General features: G+C 40.8%; 1 protein-coding gene across 1 annotated transcript; it reads left to right on the plus strand.

The window, feature by feature from the left end:
- The first annotated feature begins 82 nt into the window (after positions 1 to 82).
- On the plus strand, positions 83 to 13,818 carry umad1 (UBAP1-MVB12-associated (UMA) domain containing 1). The gene is made up of 4 exons (XM_085395844.1): positions 83 to 219; positions 5,418 to 5,506; positions 9,836 to 9,921; positions 10,329 to 13,818. The coding sequence occupies exons 2-4, from the start codon at positions 5,425 to 5,427 to the stop codon at positions 10,602 to 10,604; spliced, it is 444 nt and encodes a 147-aa protein (XP_085251970.1). The 5' UTR covers positions 83 to 219; positions 5,418 to 5,424; the 3' UTR covers positions 10,605 to 13,818.
- Positions 13,819 to 21,521: the final 7,703 nt, after the last annotated feature.

The raw sequence follows: 21,521 nt of genomic DNA on the forward strand, positions 1-21,521 counted from the left end.
CGGCTTACCCACATTACATGAAAAAACGCGGCACTTGAAATTACGGCCAAAGGGGAATACAAAACAAGCGCCTCTCATTTTTCCAAGCCATATCCGTTGTGCTCTAACATTTTCTTCCGCGGAAACGACAACGAATCATTCCGCTACATATTGCTGACAGCACGAATTTTACAAAAAAAGAACACTGATAATTTCTACGTGGACAAGGACCGCTTTAAGGTCAGTGAATTCACCGTCATAATAACTCGGGTGATCCTAAAGGGCGAAAATATGATAGAATATTCTGATATTTTTTGTAATGCTGAGCGAAGGTAACACGAACAGGAAGTAAACGAGTGGCACCAATAACTGGCAGTAAACACTAAAGGAACAAGAACTGACTTTATTAAGGCTTTCTGAATTCGACAAGTAACGATAGTAAGAGTGCCATTTTCACTTTCTATAGAGCCATGGCTGTTGTTTGGGCTCTCAAAACACGACCGAAGGGTAGACAGCGACCAGGGTCACTTTAAAAGAAATGTATCACTAATAAGTTGTGATGCATTTCTACATTCATATGCCCATGAAAACCTTAAATACGCCCGTTTGTTTAAAGTGATTCAACGTCGTTCGCCTTGGCTTTCTCTTTGACTAAATTATGTGTAGAACGGATTTGACGTTTATCGTCAGTTTTCAGAACAAAGATGTGAAGTCTCAACAAACAAGGACGTTCTGTGAACGTCTTTTTTTTAGCGAAACTCCATTCTTGATAATATCAGGCAATAGTCCTGTAGAGCACCGAGACTGTAAATATGTAGTGAGATCTCAGCAGAATACACATTTCACAAGTCGTTAGCAGACTTCTGTGAAGTTAAAGAGATGCGTCTTTCAAAATGGGATTCCACACATTGGAGATACCGAATGAAATATACTGTGGTTCACTACGCATAATGTATTTTTATTTTTGTGGTTCCAATACAATGACTGGAAAAAAATAAACTGGATTGAGACAAAACAATGGCCCAAAGATGGGATCCAGAACCGAAATACGTTACCTGCACTCACTCTTCAGCATAAAATCATTTCTTAATATATTTGTTTAATATTTTCCTGGTTGCTTCTCTAAATGTTTGCTGCAGTTCAACCAGCATAAACTTTGAACAAATGCAAGTGCAATATTTCTGTAATTTCTATTAATGAATTTATTTGTCACTAACAGATATTCACAGCACTGATCACATGAAATGTCAGCCTATAATAGTTATGGTGTAACAACACAGTGGTTTAGTAGCACAGTGTGGCTGCTCAAGTCAAAGAATGGATGTTGATAAATTATATATATTATATAAAGGCGGGTAGAAAGATATATTCTGTGTGGCAGAACATCTAGGCATGGCAGAACGATAAGTGAATGACAGAACCGGATGCATATATCGTGGCGAAGTTACGGTGTGGTGTAGTAGATGTCTTTATGAGGAAGTATTTTTAGATGACTTGCTGAAGGACTCATTTCTATCTCGTGTTCTTCCTGTCACGCGGCTCCTTGAGATCTTCTGTAAACAGTGATATACCTGATATGTATGGGATACATAGTCAGACCTCTTCAATAGCAGACCATTTGACTTCAAAGTAGAAAAAAAGAACAATATTGGTTGCATTCCAATAAGAATGGATTCTGCTTTTTGGATCAGAGCTAGTTTTAAAGCCTGCTGTGTTAGGGTGGACAGCTACAAGTAACAGGTATAGCCTAAAAGGTAGATCAACTGAAGGTTTTCAGTTTGAATCCAGTTTCAGAGGCTAAATGAAAAAGAAAAATTGTGTTTCTTAACATTGGAATGGGTGTGACAGCAGAGGATGCTGGGTATAGAGTGAGATAGAGGCAGATGATCTGTTGTTAAAATCCCTAAAAGAGGGAGCAGCCAAAAAAAAAAGAAGGCGACCATTAAGCTGGGATGAGGAATACATTTTTTTACAAGTGCAAATAGTGTACTCTGTAGTGCTATTTGTTTGCTGGAATTCATAGGTGCCAACAGAGAGACATTTATCTTTAAACAAATATTAAGGATTCTGTGCTGCTGCTCTCACACTGGTAAAAGTCACAGATAGGTACACCTTCAGGGCTGCACCAAAACACACAAAGTAAGGAACACATGACAGAATCATCAACTTGTTAAATTAGCAGCACCAAAAATAGTTAAATTTAAGCAGTTTTCCCTTAAAATGTTACCCTTGTTGTTCTGAAGGTAATGCCTGTGAACTCACATGTTGGAATTCCAGACCTGGCACATCCAAACATATTTTGAGGGTGTGCTGGGAGACCCTTTTCTAGACTAAAAATTGGTACACTACCTGACTGTGGTAGAAGTGGTAGAACTTACAGATTTAAATGTCTAGTAGCAAATTCAGTGATTTCAAACAAAGAAAAAGGGGGAAACTGTCTCCTCAGTTAACTGAGTTATTCAAAGACATGGGTATATTTTTTCATGACATTATTACATTTATCACTTGCATTTGCATACCACACAAGAAACTAAAGCACAATCCTAAAACTTTTCTCAGGTTATGTAAAAACCTGAGAACATTCCTAAGGGTTCCCTGAAGCTTCTACAAAACTAACCTTCAGATAACAACCTGAAGGTTGCTGTTTCTGTTTACTGACATTTGAACTTCGAGTGAATCAGTCTGTTGTTATGCTTTCTCGACAGTAAGCATGATAAAATGAATGAATGCGAAACGTATAATGCACTGGCTCTTCATCTAACCCAGTAGTTCCCAAACTACCGTACGCGTACCCTCGGGGGTACGCAAGTGGCTGTAGGGGGTACGCGTGGGTTGGGGTTGGAGTGGGGATCAAAAGTTTTAAAAGCCGAAATTTGCGCTAATGCAGTTTTTTTTGCCTGTCAAATACATGACTATATACCACCCTCTGGTGTTCAGCAAAAAAATAGCTCTGACAAAATACATGGGCGTGATTTGCCCAAATGACTGACACCTAACAGTTGAAGTTGCCTCCAAGCATTCAGTGCAGCGCGAAAATGGACAAGTGGTTAACAAGAAAAAAAGGCCCTACCACAGAGACACCGGCCACAACAACCAATAAGCTCATATCTGAAGATGCATTTTCCAGTGACCGCACAGGTGATTGTTCAACAACAATGTGTTCGTCAGATTTGGATGCTAGCAGTGCTAGCAGGGATGTATCTGTGGTTACTAGCCAAGTGGCTAGCATAGCTGGAGCCAGCCATGTGGAAAGTGATGAAGTGTCTGATGCGGAGCGTCAAAGTGGGAGAAAGCATGACAGCACGGACTGTAACACAACCTCATCAAAGAAGCGCAAATATGATGACAATTATATTTCGCTGGGGTTTACGTGTATAAATATTGGTGGATTTCCCCGGCCACAGTGTGTTATTTGTGCAAAAGTATTGTCTCAGAACTCAATGAAACCTTCACTTTTGCGCAGACATTTAGAGACAAATCATCCCCATTTGAAAAATAAACCAAGGGAATATTTTGAGCGACAGCTAAAATCACTTTCAACAAGTAAAACCTGCATTCAGGTGCCAGATCTTATGAATAAAAACAGACTACAAGCATCTTACATGGTCAGTTACAGAGTGGCTAAAAACAACAAACCCCACACTATTGTGGAGGACCTCATTCTCCCTGCTGCTTTAGATATGGTAGGGACAATGTTGGGGGAAAAGGCAAAAAAGACGATACAGTCCATTCCATCATCAAACAATACTGTCTTACGGCGCATCAATGCAATGTCAGAAAATGTTTTACAGCAGCTACTTCTGCGCATACGCCACAGTGAATGTTATGCAATACAGCTAGATGAGTCCACGGATGTGGCTGGCCTGGCGCATCTTCTCGTATATGTGCGCTACATTCATGAAGGAACCATCAAGGAGGACATGCTGTTCTGTAAACCGCTGGAACAAAGGACAACTGCTGCAGATATTTTTCAAAAGCTGGACACATTCATGAACACACATGGACTCGTGTGGGACAGATGTGTTGGCATCTGTACTGATGGCGCACGGGCCATGACTGGGAGACACGGAGGTGTGGTTTCGCGTGTGCAAGCAGTCGCGCCAGATGCCTCCTGGGTACACTGCAGCATCCACCGAGAGGCTCTTGCTGCAAAGGGAATACCTGTCCGTTTGAAACATGTTTTGGACACGAGTGTAAAAATGGTTAACTTTGTGAAAGCCAGGCCGCTGAACTCCCGCTTATTTGCTGCGTTGTGCAATGAGATGGGCAGCGAGCATGAGACATTATTACTCCACACAGAGGTTCGCTGGCTATCTAGAGGGAAAGTGCTGACCCGTTTCTTTGAGTTGAGGGATGAACTTAAAGTTTTCTTCAGTAACCATCCCTTTGAGCTGTCTGAACATTTGCATGATGAAGAGTACCTTACCTGCCTGGCTTATCTGTGTGATATATTTTCTCGTCTGAACGAGCTCAATCTCGGATTACAAGGCGTTTCTGCAACTATATTCAATGTTCAAGATAAAGTTGAGGCCATGATAAAGAAGTTAAACCTTTGGAAGAACTGCTTGGATACAAACAACACTGAAGTCTTTCCTGTGCTGCATGATTTTCTGTGCTCTAATGATCTCACACTATCTAAAAGTGTAAAGCGCGAATGTAACGTGCACCTTGAGGAGCTGGCGGTGCAGTTACGCCGATACTTCCCAGAGACGGACGGCTCAAATGATTGGATACGTCACCCGTTCACCGCCGTGCCTACTTCGTTATCACCGTCTGACCAGGAGAGCCTAATTGAAATCGCCACAGATGGATCTCTAAAAGTTGAACACGCTCAAAAGAACCTGGCGGATTTCTGGATAGGGCTGCGCACTGAACAGCCCGCGCTGGCTAAGCGCGCTGTCAAGACTCTGATGCCTTTCGCCACCACATACTTATGCGAAAAGGGATTTTCTGCTTTAACAAACATGAAAACAAAATACAGAGCAAGACTTTGTGTGGAAAACGATTTAAGACTCAGCCTTTCCCAAATTGAGCCAAACATTGAAGAGCTGTGTGCCTCTGCTCAAGCACATCCATCACATTAAATAAAGTTCTGTTTAATGAAAGTTCATGGCCTTTATGCTCTCGACAAAAAAGTGAATTCTAATAAATCCTTTGATACACTGCTAGTATTAAGTAGTAAAGTTTGTTATTAAAACTCTGTCATTACTAAAAAATATTGATAAATTCATTTGGTGGTGAGAAATAATCGACTGTGCAGTATTTATCTTTATGCATGCGATATTGCAATGTATTTATAGACACTAATTAAGAGTCGTTCGTAGTAGGGGGTATGCGGCTGAGGGTGACATGTCTCAAGGGGTACGTGGCTGGAAAAAGTTTGGGAAGCACTGATCTAACCTATTGCTTCTTCTGTTTTTGGGTTTTTCTTTACACAGGTTTATCATGTGGAGCTTGTTTGGACTGCGTAAGGACTCAAAGAAGTCAACCCCAGACAAGGAAGTAGATGGAGGATTTGTTATTGTTGGTAAGGAACATATTAAAATGAAACTATATATAAAGCTGAAGTTTACAACTTGTTTTACAAATTTTTAAGAGTTTTTCTTAGTGATGTATGGTTATCTGCACATTCACATACAGGTATGCACCTCTGACAGGAAGCACTGTAATGTTAAAATGAACTCACAACTCCAGAATGTCAAATCAAATCAAATCACTTTTATTGTCACATCACATGTGCAGGTACATTGGTACAGCACATGTGAGTGAAATTCTTGTGTGCGAGCTTCACAAGCAACAGAGTTGTGCAAATACAATAATGTAAACAAGCAAAATACAAGAATGGCTACATTCATTCAAACTAATAAATATATGTACAATATATAATAGTATAGGCATTTCTGGATGAATGTGGTTGGAGTTGTGTGTTTTGTTCCTTTCAACCATCATCATACCCTGTAGCATGTACTGCATGACAAAAGACCAGTGGTGTTGTGCATTGCTCTTATGTAGAGCCTACACACAGTTTTACTGACTGGTGTCTCAAACTTAAATGAGTTGTGAGCCACTGCTGGCACTGTCACCTCTTGTGAGGGCCACTGTTCAAGTGGTACAAAAAGCAAACAAACAAGAAAACACCCACAAATATTTCCAAAAATGTTTTGTTTGTTGTTTTAAAATTTTAAATATTGTATAACAAGACAAAACTGCAAATGTGAACGCACAGAACGCACAATTTAGATAGATCTCTAAATTGCTCTTTCTCTCTAAGGTGCTATAGAAAGTTGTCTTCCACTAGCTTTAGGCTTTTCTGAAAGCTAATAGTGTCACATTTCAGTCTGGTTTCAAACCACATCATAGCACAGCACAAGCACTTTTAAAAGTTTTTAATGGTCATTTATTAATTACCGACTTGGGCGATTCTCACGCTTTTAGACCTAAGTGCTGAGACAGTTATCCTAATCTCTAGACTAGAGAGCTGTGTTGAGTCACTGCTTTTGATGGTTTAGATGTTATTTAACAGACAGAAGCTTTCTGTCAGGTTAATTGAGTTTTCTTCAACACCTGCTCGCCTCACTTGTGGGATCCCCCAAGGATCCATTTTTAAGTCCAATACTCTTTTTAACTCTTAATACTCCATTAGTTTAAAAAAAAGAGAGAAAAAACAGAAGTGGTACCTTTTGGACTTCCTGACACTCACTCCTCTTTTAAATGTCATCCCCTATTGATCAGTAGACCCACAAAACCCCTATACAGAAAGTTGATTCCAGCTGTCTCATTAAAACATCTAATCCCTGATCCTGTTATCCGTACCCAGATAGTGCAGGTTTCTGGAGTCAATGTGGCTGAGGCCACTTGCTCAGCCTGACTCCCTTGACGTCCAAGTGTCTTCCCTGCTTGGCCTGATATGAACAAACCAGAGTAGCCTTGCAGGTCAGATCTTATAAGTAACACCTGTTATTGCAGCTCCCGTGTCGTTTGTGGCACTTGTTAATCTGAGTTGGTTTTAGAGGCCCATACAACAGGCCCAAGGGAAAATATTACTTGGAAAGGCTTGAGCAGCGAATCAGAGCTATTTGGACTAATATAGATTAATACTTAGATTTATACCTTTATTGTTCCACAAAGGGTCAAAAAGGGAATGTCGACAGTTTAGACTTTAATTGCAGGTTTTTATTAAAGCAGCTGGGCAGGAGCAATAAAATAATAAAAAGAAAAACATTAAAAAAAATAATCAAATCACTTAAATTCTATTAATTTAATTAACTCACTTTAAGGTTATATGCATGTTTTGTTCTTGTCTTTGAGGGGAGAGAGGTTGGTGGTGTGGTGGCCACTTCCAGCACTGAAGATGTGCTCCACTTCACTGCTCTGTGTTAATGGGAATAATCAGTAAACCAGGTTTCCTTGATAGATTCCACATCTTCTCAAAGATGGTAACAAAGCAGGTAACAGCTTGGAAGTCTTGAGAAGCTGCAACTTCCACTTAGAAAACGATGGAAGTTCAAATCCTTCTCAGAATTATAATCCAACCCTGATGATGATCATAATGATGAAATAGGGCCAAATGCAATCTGTGAGTCCACCGTGGACAAACTCCCCTTGGCGCCTTTGTTGGAATCTCCAACGGTAAACTTCTGGAATCCAGTCCTTTGAACTGCTCATCACGCAGGGCTCCGGAGACTGACCCCCAACGCCTCCAGGCATCCCAGTTTATACTTGTTATGTGCCCCACTCGCCCCACCCTTCTCTCTCTCTCTCTAATATCTATTTAACCCATCAGTTGTTTACATAAGATTCACTAATCTTCAGCCCCACCTTATCTCTCTCTCTATCGTTCTCTGTTAACATGGAAAATTTAATTACATTTGATCATTCAGTCACATATCAATAAGATTTACTTCACATTTCATTCAGTTCAGATTTTATTAGCACGTTCTTTAGCATACTCCCTTTATGTCTAAATGCTTTAAAAATCTGTGTTTGTTAACCACAATTTACTCAACACAATATACTGAGTACAATCCCCCTTTCACTAAATCACACACTTTAAAAGTCAGACATCCAGAAATCAGCGTGTTGTGTCCTGTATGTGCTCTCATTCACTCTCTTTCTCTCTCTCACACACACACACACACACACACACACACACACACACACACACACACACACACACACACACACACACACACACACACACACACACACAGCCACTCTCACATCTCTCAAGGCTGTTTCTACACAGGCTGTCAGTTAGGTCTGAGTTAGGCGTGTCTCAAAAAATCATTATTTTATTTTCTTACTTTTATTCTTATTCATCATTTTAGCCAAACTCAAACATCTTTATATTTAACTGATTATGTGCTGATCAGTACTGAGCATAATTAACTCTCAGCAAATTCACATAATTCACATCATAATTCTGTGTTTAACCCTTCCAACATTTAACACTGTTTTTCTTGTTCCAAAATATAATGATGGGTCGGCCACACAGTTCTTATCATCTCAAACTCAGACATGAGTAAAAAGGGCTGATGATGGATCAAGTCTATACACACAAAATCTAGACAACTAGAATAGACATTTCCTCTACTCAGACTACATTTCTCTACTAACAAGTTGATCAGACTTGTATTTTTTATTTGTCTTTGATTACGAATAATCATGATCTGCTTAGCTCTGTTTTAGCACTCTGACCACTTTCATCAAATTGTTATCCCCTCAGCTTTGATAGTAAAGGCAGCCAGGGGGATTTCAGTCTTTTCCAAAGTTGGCCCTTTGGAAAATTCCAAAACCTGCGGGTGATTTTTGACAGCAGCTTCACATTTGATAAACAAAGAAATGCTGCTGTTAGTGCCAGTTTCTCCCAGCTAAGGATCCAGATTCAGATGAAATATACCAATTAGTTACACTACATGAATGTCTTAAAGACAAAGAGAGGATGATTTCTAATTTATAAATTAGAAGTAATTTATATAATTTATAATTAATTATAAATTCAGATAAAACTGAGGTTATTGTATTTAGACCTAAAAAATCTCAGAAACACAGTGTCTAACCAGGTATTGCATTGCCTTGGCTTCTAGTAACACTATGAGACATCTTGGAGTAGTTTGTGACCAGGATAAGTCCTTTAATTTGCTTATTAAACAAATTTGTAGGACTGCTTTCTTCCATTTGCACAATATCATCCTGTTCATGCATTTTTACCTCTAGTTTGGACTACTGTAATTCTTTTTTGTTTGTTGGTTTTTAAAGAAAAACTCTCCATATAAACTCTCTGAGCAACCTTTAGTTAATTTAAAACGATACAGCAAGAGCACTGACAGGACTCGACACAGAGGCCATATTTGTCTCATTTTGGCTTCTCTTTATTGTAGTTTTTTGAAGATTGGTGGATCTCTGTCTAGCTTTACTTTTCTGTGACGGTCTTTTTGTACCAATCACGTTACTGACCTGTAATGTGACTCTGTGCTATACACTGGTCTCCCAGTTTTGCCGACTTTTAAGACCTCTTGCTGCCATCAAATTCTGAATTCCCTTATTTGTTACCTCAAAATCAGAGGTCCAGTTTTCTGAAAATCTTCTGAACGCGTTAACTCAAGAACGAGGGAATGTATGATTTAACTTTTTAATTAATTAATTAATTTGTTTGTTTTATAATTGATACCATAGCTGTTAATTGTGTTTGCTGATTATGATGTTTCATGTTCACATGCATCTTGAAAATGAGGTAAATAAATATTTATTAATGAATAGAATATATATTTTTTTGGGTGAGAAGCCTTATTTCTTCTTGTTTCTTCAGTATTTGTTTCTAGTAAACATTAAGCTGTCTGTCCTGTTTGATCTCCAGCCGAGACAGTTGAAGAACAGAGACAGAAGCTGCAAACCATGAACGTCACACAGCCCTCAACAAATGTCATAGTGCAAGCATCAAAGGTGAGCAGCATGCCACGATCACTCTTCAAGCCCTTTAACACTGAGCTTAAGCAGAAGCCTCATCGCTCGCCTTCTGATCATTTCACATTTACTTCCCAAGCCTCACTACTTTAGCATTGACTGCTTTATGTCTAATTGGGCACTTTGCTTTAGACTCTAATTATACTTGTAACTGCATGTTTGTGAATTACTGTTTGCGCCATTGTCTCACTGTACAGAAAACTGTGAGATGCATCTATTCAGAGCCTCCACATTAACACAAATGTCTGACACAACCCAGTAATCTAAATCTTATCCAGCAGAATAAGACATAAATTGAACTTCAGGGCAGAATTCGGGCAGAATGTTGCACAAAACTGGTTTCAACATTGTACACTCACAAGGAACATCTCTCCTTTTCTTCATAGTCGTCCTGCTCAACTCCAGATCCGCAGTATGACACAAAGTTCCCAGCAACTTCACACAACACGGGGACAACGATGAGACCTCGAGCAGTGGAAGCACATTCGACTCTTCCAGATCTCCTCGGGGATGTCCCCTTCACTTTGGCTCCTCATGTCCTGGCCATGCAGGCAGGATTCCCCCTCATCCCTGATATATTGCTGTCCCGGGACATAAATTATAATCTAGCCAGCTTTCAATACGACTTCACTTTAGAGAATTCTATTCTTCACAACGCCTAGTTTCTTTGAACTGCAATATTCCATAGTTTACACTATGGGGAACAGAGCTGGTAGGCTGCCATAGCTGACTTTATAACATATTGAAGAGAACAAATCAAACCTCATCTAAATGACACAAAATTAAATTAATTTAAATGTAGGGTTACTGAAATATAATGAATATATGGTCAAATTGTACTGTTGATCCCAAAAAGGTCACAGTTTTATAGGAAATGAAAGGCTTTCTTAAACTCTGTGTGTTGCTCATGGTGTGCTGCTTAACTTAAACGCAGACGGACAGTTTAGGTTGTGATTGCCTAAAACATGGTAAGACATTTTTTCAAGTTACACTCTGTAGATATAATGAAGTATAGGGTTACTGTGATTAGCAAAAGGAAAACTCCAGGTTATTACAACTCTGGCCCCATTGTCAGCGCTTCAGCTATCCCTTTGAGCAGTTAAGATCATGTTTTTTTCACCTCCATGTAGCTGTTTCCAGCCCCACGGGCTAAGGCCCAGCCAGCGGCCACTCCCCGGGCCTGGCTTCAGGGTGAGAGCCCAGAAACCTCCCCCCAAGTGTAGACTTGTTCCTTGGTTTCTTTGCTTAGACAGCAAAGAAACCAATGGTTTCTGAATTGCTCTTTATTGGTCTCCTCACCCAGGAACAATTGGGAAAGCGTATCATGGCAAATTGACCCAACCACATAGCTCCTAGGATCACGACATACAAACACCTCCACCACAATAAGATGTCGCAATTTCTGCTCTAAAATGAAGAGATTCTGTGTCTATTTTGTTTTCCTTATAAACATGCAATGACCGTTTTGTTGGTCATTGCATGTTTATAAAGTTTGCTGTATTGCATAACCAGTAAAGCAAACAGTTTGGGTTTTTTTGCTATTCTGCTGTTTTTCTTTTTCTAATTTTATTTGTTTCTTCTCTTTTGTACCAGAGAATCTGTTTGAGGCACATTGGCTCATTCCGACTGTTGGAACCGCTGCTGTAGGACATTTCTTCGTTATGGTTTTTAAGATAAGATAAGATAAGATAAGATAAGATAAGATAACTCTTTTCTTCTTCAGGAAGAAAAACCATAACATAAAATGGGTACCTCCAAGCATCCATTACCAGGCCACCTGCTGGCTGGGGCTCAAAACAGATTCCTTAAAAATCAGAGCCACTACAATTTTTGAGAAACCAGCAGTCTCTCATAAAACAGACTGCTGCTATCTATAACTATGTAAAAGTCATTATATAGGCAGACAACAAACAGACATGCAGCAGACAGCTTGCAACCATTCACGGTTGTTGTAGAGCCATAGCTACATACCTTATATCTTTAGCCTGGATTCCACTGCAATGAAAATAGAATGGCTGCTGTTAATGCGAATGTTCGCACCATCTTCCACGTGCAGAGTTCCTGCACAACTGCCTGACAATATGTGACAGTCTAAGTGAGGACTGACATTCTGTAAAGATCGAGATACACTTTGGATTCAGGTCTCAGCACATCTGCTCTGAGACCTAAACCCACTGTTACTGGTTCCTGTGCCATAAAGGGGCAACTTCTGCCTTGGTGTCTTCCAAGAACTATCCATTATTTTGACAAAGAACTGAATGTTACATAGTAGCAGAATCCACATCACTGGTAAATTTACATCCCCATAACAACTGATGTCACTGATTCCAGTTTAGTGCTCAGCAACTCTGTGGTTCCAGGCCAGTGCCAGCTGCTTGGTGTGTTTTCTGGCACTGGATCCAGCCTTTAATATCCAGTTAAGTAAATTATCTTTGGATATGCCCAGAACTGCCTTCTTGCTTCACAAGACTAATGTCCCTATTTTTCCTCATCAACATTTTTAACATGTCAAGTTTGTTGTTGTTGTTGTTGTTGTTGTTGTTTTTCTTTTTTTCTTTTTTTTTGGGGGGGGGGGGTTGAACATTTGCATGGTGGCCCCTGTTACAAAAATGGCCTAAGTTATGAATTCGATTTTTCCTCCAAGAAAGAACTAATTTTTGTATTTGTCTGTTTGCCAACAATTCAAACACTATGAAATGTAAACCCTCGTCATGTGAGGATGTTGAACTTGGTTGAAAAGGCACTGACTTGGTCAGTAACATGGTCACTTGAACAGATTTTGAAATTCATACCCTAGGTGCAGTTACTAAAAAATCTTGAATGACTTTCAAGACCTTTAGGTCAAGCTCTCAGTGAGCTTGACCTTAAGGTCAGAGGTCAAGTTTTCTAAAACTTCAGAAGGAAGTCACCTGGGAAATTCAAATTCATACCATGGATTCATCTAATAAAACTCTCAGATTGAGTCTCTGTGACCTTAACCTCAACGTCAGATGTCAACTTTTCTGAAATTCTCTTGGGATTTTCATTATCATGGATATTTTTACTAGGAGGCTGAGAGGTAGACCTGGCAGCCCCCAGTATTTTTAATCCAGTAAATGTACATGCTAATGGTACCTTGCCTTTCCTGAGCTAGTGCACATTTTACTCTGCAAAACATCTTGTGAGCATTGAATATATGCTATACACGGGTTAATTGTATCCCACTTTTTGCATTTAAACATTCACTGCTGTAATCAGCATTAATATATTGATACTTGTACTTCAGATGTCATGAGGATTCATGCAAGTCATGGGTGACACTCAAACGTTACCTTTAGGTAAATTCATATTAAATTATCAATATGCTGAATTCACAGATGGGTTTCTACAATGAATGTAGTTTCAACATCCTGTAAGCTTTTTAACCAGTTACTAGTGGCACTCCGTCACTGTGTGTGTGTGTGTTCCTGTCTAGCTATCTTTGTGAGTACCAAAATCTGCATTCTACTATACTTTTGAGAACCAACAGTCACTTGTGAGGACACACACACCTCACACATTTTAAGGCCTTTTTGATGCTCAAAATGTGGTTTTAGTGTCAGGGTTACAATTAGGTTATGGTTAGGGTTAGGCATTCATTTTTAATGGTTAGGGTTAGGGTAAGGGGCTAGGGAAACCATTATGTCAATTAAGGTCCTCACTAAGATAGCTGAACGGGCGTGTGTGTGCTGTGTGTGTGTAGCAGTGGTCAGATTGACCTCTTAAGTTGAGGTTTGCTGAGATGGAATCTTTTTTTGGCCCATCCTATTCCTCGAGAAATCTGTTGGTAATGTGTGGCCTTGATTGTGACTGGGGACATTTTTTTTTCACCATTAAATTGTTGTTGAGCATTGTTTACCTTGTGTCCTTATAGTTATTTTGTCTCCTTTTTTAAAATATCTGGACATTTTATTGCTACTCTTTATATTGCTTTCTTTGGGGAATGTCATAGTTTCAAAAATAAACTTAGAACTTTACCCGTCTTCATACTGACCTGCTTACTTGTTTGGTTTTGGGACCTAATCTTTCTCGACCTGGAACTTGATTACTTTACTCTATAAAATGTCTTGTGAGCCATGAATGGAAGAAGGTACAACATGTATCACTAAACATCACACACACATCTCCTTGTTCAGCTAGCAACATGCCTTTCTGTTCTGCCATGTTGGGAGATTAGTTGGATGCATTTGTTGTCACAGAGCTTCAAGTGAATGTCTAGTCCATCCATTCATTCATTCCATTTGCCCTTATGGGGGTCATGAGGGGGCTGAAGCTTATCCCAGCTGCCATAGAGTGAGCGGCAGGGTACATCCTGGACAGGTGTGGTAATCTGACACAGAGAGACAGGTAACCATTCACACTTGCATTCACCTCTTGGGCATTTAAGAATCATCAATTAACCTAACCCCACTAATTGCCTGTCTTTGGACTGTGAGAGGAAGCCGGACTATCTGCAGACAACCCACACAAACACAGGGGAACATGCAAATTCCACACAGAAAGGCCCGGTGAGATAATAATAATGGATTGCATTTAGCGCTTTTCGACACCCTCAAAGCGCTTTACAATGCCACTATTCATTCACTCTCACATTCACACACTGGTGGAGGCAGCTACAGTTGTAGCCACAGCTGCCCTGGGGCAGGCTGACAGAAGCAAAGGCTGCCATATCGCAGCATCGGCCCCTCTGGCCATCACCAGTAGGCGGTAGGTGAAGTGTCTTGCCCAAGGACACAACAGCCGAGACTGTCCGAGCCGGGGCTCGAGCTAGCAACTTTCCGATTACAAGACGAACTGCCAACTCTTGAGCCACGAGATGGTGGACTCGAACCTGAGAACAGTGCTAACCACCATGCCACCGTGCAACCATGCAAATGAAGAGAATCTAGTAAATCTTTGCTAGTTATAATAGATGTAATTTATCAACTCTGTTTTTGTTGGTTTCTATAGTATGTCCAAAGAATGTGAATCCTGCAGCAATTTGAGTGCGTGTTTATACTGGTCAGGGATCCCTTGAGACAGAACTGTGGCATCTTTATACATTTCAGAGTCAGCCTCTAAGAAATCCTTGGAACGTTTAAACCTGCATTGCTTCTGTGTGTGTGTGTGTGTGTGTGTGTGTATTAGTAGGCTTTTTAATGCATTCCCTATATGTGTGCGTGTGTGTCTTATTTTCATTTTTTACTTTTTGTTGCTATGCTGAGGACCCTTCTCTTTCTCAAGTTCTGCCCCGAGTCACTCGGCCTGAGTGTTGTGCTTTTCAGGACAACCTTTAACCCAGTGATTTGTGTCCCACACTAAAAACAGACTTCATTCATTCTCCCTCCACCTTCTGCAGCTGTCTGTCTCTCCAAAATCCTTCATCTCTGTAGCCATAGGCTGGTGAAGTTGCTATATAGCGTGATTTTGGCATTTGTATATGCTGCTGGTAACCCTGTAAGGCTGAGGGTGATGCCATTTTCTGACCACCTGCCATTGACTCCTGATGAGGTGGTGTGTCTCCACTTTAAAATAATCAGTCTTTATTTTAGTTTCTGTTGGTTTAAATTCCACTTCAGGAATAATGAGTGTTGTGGTTCATTCATTCCTGGAAGAAAAGGAAGTAGCTTCTAAGTCTGCATTAAAATCAGAGCAGTTCCTCTATTGTGCTAGCTGGGGGAGATTGGTTGATGTTGAAGCTTGTTTTTCAGGTTTAGAGTGGGGTTGAGGTGAAGCTGTGGAATTTTTACCAAAATCTGCCCTTGGATGTAAGTCTGACGGTGCTGATGGTGCTTGTCTGTCATTTTGCTCCAGCCTTTGTTCTCAAGGAGAAGGTTGACCCAGGGCCGGGTCTATCTGCTTCTGACACTGAGACGTTTGATTAATATCATTTTTCATCCTGCCTGTCAACACTTTCTCTCCCTGATTCCTGCTTTGTCATAAGAAAATAATCTTTCTAACTGCATTAAATGACAATATTCATTTCTTCTAATTAATTTGCTTTATACATATCTTGATTTTTCACTTTTTTAAGTTTCATTTCCCTTTATTGGATTATTTTATCTTATACTGAAATACTTTGTTACACTTAATTTCTGTTGGCTTTTGTAATTTGAGCTCCCCGTGTTGTTCACGTTTAATCTCAGAGACCGAGATTCTCAGTGATTCTCAGTCAGTCATGACTTATGTAACCCACAATGCCACTAACATGAATCTGCCTGTGGTAACATTACCCTTAACTAAAGCTTGGTTTTAATCTTTTTGTTGTTCTTATTTAATTTTTCTGGATAAAGTTTGGAACGATGTCCCCTTGCTAGAAGACATCAGTTCAGCTCTGTTGTAAATGGGTCAATATCTACAACACTGTAGAAGAGATGGATAATATCTAAAATATTTGTTTTAAAAGCCCAGAAAATAAATAAATGAATAAATAAAAATAAAAAAACGTGGGAAAGAATAGCTTTAAATTTTAAATTTTTGTACAAGAAAAAAAGGTTGGAAACATTTTTAGCCATGGAACTGGAGCATTTAGTTTTATTTGGTTTGCCTATTTTTACTCAAGCCTCATTGGATTTAAATCGTCATTTCTGTTTCATGCATGTTTTGCAGATTGTTTAAAAGGTATTTTATAAGAGTGCTATTTATGTGTTTTTACTTCTCTTGCCATCATATTCCAATCTTATATGCAATAGCAATTACAATGTTCAAGAGGGCTAAATCGCAAACTGCAACTTTTAAATATCATGAACTGTGATCTCTGTAACATTTTATTTATTTTCATTTGTTTATTTCATTTGCAATCGGTTCCTCTCAAAGGAACAAGTACATATTTATTTGATGAGTAACTCAAACCCATGCAGACTGCCTTGTTTTCCGAGATTTGGTGAGATAGTTCTTTGTGTATAGCTAGAGAACTGCCTCCACAGGTGACTACATTACATGAAAAATGTAGATTTGGATATACACTTCTTTTATATATTATCAGTTCTTTTTTTTCTTTTTTTTTAAAAAAAAGATGTAAATAGCAAATTTTAAAATAAGTTCATACACCAATAAAAATACTTTAAAAGGTCATTCTGATTATGATTCAGATTTCAGGATGGACTGCGAACACTTGCACAATCTAAGCTCACCCAGAGACCTTTGACCCCCTTCAATCCTCACAGCTGACCTTCTTGACAGCCTCTTCACCTTTCTCAAGTTGGCAGTAATAGAAGGCATGCTAAAGAAGTTTTCATTCCTTTCTGGAGAGATACCGAACAGAAGCAGAAGTTGCATGTAGGGTTTGACGTGTTGTGTCAATCAGAATCAGAGAAACTTTATTAATCCCAGAGGGAAACTGAGTTGTCATAGCAGCAAATATACAACAAACATCACACACTCTTATAAAATGAGTGTAGAAACAGAGATATTGATAGAAGTTAATATTGATAGTCTTAAGTTAAAAGTACGTGTTTTTTGTTTTGTTTTTAATGACATTTTTGACAGTTGCTCCAACTGTTTGCTTAAATGTTACTGTAGGTTATTTTTCTACAAGCAGGCAAATGGTCATAAATTGAATGCCAAACTAATGAGAATGTGGTTAAGATTTGCAGGGCATGGCATTTCTTTCTAAAAGAGATCTTAACAGTGATATTATATTACACAAGTCAGGTCCAATACTGTATGTTAGTGCAACTAACCATGATTTTCCTCTTGCACTCAAATCAGGCTTTAACTTACAGCAAAATGTATACAAATCAAATTTCCTATGTCATTTTGTTTCTGTGTTGAGGATACCCTCTTTACTGTGAGGACATCCTTACTCCTGCATTTTACTTGTTCCAGAATCTTGTAGTGAGATGATGACAATAACATCTTCTGAGAACCTTATATTCAGTAGTTCTGAGATTAAAGTAAGCATGTTCCAATTTCTTTTTAGATTTGATTTAAAAAACAAAAAGCAAAACAAAATCAATGCATTTTTTTCAGTGAATCAATATGTAAGTTGTTTTTTCTTTTCTTGCTTGTTTGTGAGTTGTTTTTGTTCTCTGGTGTTCTGCTTTAAAATTGTTTATAGAACTCTTGATTCTATTTGATACAAAATCCCACTGTTTAATGTATTTACTGACTGTATTAACACTCATGGTGTCAGTTTTAGTCTTGTTAATGTGTCAAAGAGGCCACATCAGTTGGTAAAATGACCACTGATTTCTTTATTTCTTATTGAGTTCTACATAGTCAAAAAACTTTAGAATTTTAGTAGTATTTGATTTCTGAGTCATTTAACACTGTGTTTTAACATGAAATGTGGTTGTAAAATGTAAAGACAAAGGTTTGGAGCTCATATAGTCAGTGTTGGGAAGGTTACTTTTAAAATGTATTCCACTACAGATTACAGAATACATGCCCCAAAATGTATTTTGTAACGTATTCCATTACATTACTCAATGACAGTAACATATTCTGAATACGTTGGATTACTTAATATATTATCATGCTTTTTACAACTTCATGAATGTACTATTGCTGTGTGATTTATTACGATTACTGAAGGTCCGCAACACCAGACTGCAGATGAGCTGCACACAGGGCTGGACTGGGACAGAAAATTGGCCCGGGCATTTTGACTAGAGACCGGCCCACCATTATAGGAAAAATCATAAAGCCTTTGAATGAAAATAAACACTGTTGTGACAGTAATGTACACTGTTCTGATGGTATATATGTATCAATCTATCAATTGTTTGTTGTAAGACTCAGATAATTATTTTTGTAAAAGTGAGACATTTTAAATGGGAATAAGAAAGTATTTCCTTGTGCCCCCCTTACCCTTTTAATGCCCTACATGGACCCCTGGCAACACTTTGCTAGACCCGCCCCTGCACAGTTACCAGCTGTCAGCTACTTAGAAAAGGATCCTGGTGTTATTTGTCTCTCAGAAACAGTTCATAACTTCCCTTCAACTCATTCATGTCACCTAAAAGGTAAACCTGTTTCTCCATCACAGCTCTGATGATTCAGTAAGGACATCTCCTGGTTTCATCTTCATGTTTCCCTCTCACCAGATAACCAAACCATATCATGACCAGCAGGTTTACAGCTGTGGCTCCAGCAAACATCAGCTGATACTAGAAATTAATATTAAATAAATTCTAACAACAGCTGATCAAGCTTAAAAGTGCTGCTGTTGTTTAGCGCGACATCCGCTGGTTTCCTCTTTCTGGCGCAAAGTGGGCAATAAATAAACAAGAGAGAAAAGCCGATCAGTTGATCATTGATCAGTTTCATGATTGAAGTAGAAACAGGAGAGGGAGGGTGAGAGGATGAGAGAAGAAGAGCCAGCTGTGCAGCATAAACACAGAATAACTCCAGCTTTGTGTCTTTTTCATTGTAGCTGAAGTCCGGGACAAACTGTTCCTTTTCACCTCAATACGAAACGCATGATATTTTCTCTGAATACGAGATGATTCCGTTTTCACGGGACAGTTTGAAACTCTAATAATTAACCTTATGAATAAAATAAAGTTCAACATCAGTAACATAGCACCCACCCAGCTGTATAGAAACTCCATCATGCTAGCTAGTACGCAGTACGAAAAAGTCAGCATAACGAAAATAAACTCCACCTAAACTTGGTTCATATCTGACCCAGATGGACTGCAGGTCATAACTTCTTACCTGAAGTTCAGTTCACGTGATACTCAGCCCGGTGGCCGCTTCGGGTCTCTCCTCTTGCCTCCCTTTTCCTTCGTCCACCTGCTGGCTTCCACCACTTGCTAATGTTATTGAATCTGTGGAAGCGCCGCGATAGCCACCACACGAAGTAACGAGTAACCATCCATCCATCCATCCATCTTCATCCGCTTTATCCGGGGCCGGGTCGCGGGGGCAGCAGCCTAAGCAAAGAGGCCCAGACCTCCCTCTTCCCAGCCACCTCCTCCAGCTTATCCGGGGGAATACCAAGGCATTCCCAGGCCAGCCGAGAGATATATCATCTCTCCAGCGTGTCCTGGGTCTGCCCCGGGGCCTCCTCTCGGTGGGACATGCCTGGAACACCTCACCCAGGAGGCGCCCAGGGGGCATCCTTGTCAGATGCCCGAACCACCTCAGCTGGCTCCTTTCGATGTGGAGCAGCAGCTGCTCTACTCTGAGCCCCTCCCGGATGGCCGAACTTCTCACCCTATCTCTAAGGGAGAGGCCAGCCACCCTTCGGAGGAAGCTCATTTCTGCCGCTTGTATCCGCGATCTCGTTCTTTCGGTCACTACCCACAGCTCGTGGCCATAGGTGAGGGTAGGGACGTAGATCGACCGGTAAATTGAGAGCTTTGCTTTTACACTCAGCTCCCTCTTCACCATGACGGACCGGTGCAGCGTCTGCATTACTGCAGCTGCAGCCCCAATCCGTCTGTCGATCTCCGGCTCCCTTCTCCCATCACTCGCGAACAAGACCCCGAGATACTTGAACTCCTCCACTTGGGGCAGGAACTCATCCCCGACCCGGAGTGGGCACCCCACCCTTTTCCGGCTGAGAACCATGGCCTCAGATTTGGAGGTGCTGATCCTCATTCCCGCTGCTTCACACTCGGCTGCGAACCGTTCCAGTGCGAGCTGGAGGCCCTCATCCGATGAAGCCAACAGAACCACATCATCTGCAAAAATCAGAGATGAGATTCTGAGGCCACCAAAGCGAAAGCCCTCCGCCACTTGGCTGCGCCTAGAAATCCTGTCCATAAAAATTATGAACAGAACCGGAGACAAAGGGCAGCCCTGGCGGAGCCCATCACCCACCGGGAACGAGTTCGACTTATTGCCGGCAATGCGAACCAAGCTCTTGCAACGGTTGTATAGGGATCGAATGGCCCGTAGCAATGGGCCAGACACCCCATACTCCCGCAACACCTCCCACAGGACACCCCGAGGGACACGGTCGAATGCCTTCTCCAAGTCCACAAAACACATGTAGACTGGTTGGGCAAACTCCCATGCACCTTCAAGTATCCTGGAGAGGATAAAGAGCTGGTCCAGTGTTCCGCGACCAGGACAAAAACCGCATTGTTCCTCCTGTATCCGAGGTTCGACTAGCGGACGAACTCTCCTTTCCAGCACCCTGGCATAGACTTTCCCAGGGAGGCTGAGGAGTGTGATCTCCCTGTAGTTGGAACACACCCTCCGGTCCCCCTTCTTAAAGATGGGGACCACCACCCCGGTCTGCCAGTCCACAGGTACTGCCCCTGATCTCCACGCAACATTGCAGAGGCGTGTCAACCAAGACAGCCCTACAACGTCCAGAGCCTTCAGGAACTCGGGGCGGACCTCATCAACACCAGGGGCTCTGCCACCAAGGAGTTGTTTAACTGCCTCAGTGACCTCGCCCCCGGAAATTGGCGGGTCATTCCCCTCATCCCCAGACTCTGCTTCCTCCTCGGAAGACGTGTCAGTGGGATTAAGGAGGTCCTCGAAGTATTCCTTCCACCGCCTGACAATTTTCTCAGTCGACGTCAGCAGCGCTCCGCCAGCACTATACACAGTGCAGGTAGAGCACCGCTTTCCCCTCCTGAGACGCCTGACGGTTTGCCAGAATCTCTTCGAGGCAGTCCGAA

Source organism: Rhamphochromis longiceps, linkage group LG22 (assembly GCF_057381845.1).
Source record: "Rhamphochromis longiceps isolate RC_006_pf linkage group LG22, R_longiceps_female_GT1.1, whole genome shotgun sequence".
NCBI classification, from domain to species: domain Eukaryota; kingdom Metazoa; phylum Chordata; class Actinopteri; order Cichliformes; family Cichlidae; genus Rhamphochromis; species Rhamphochromis longiceps.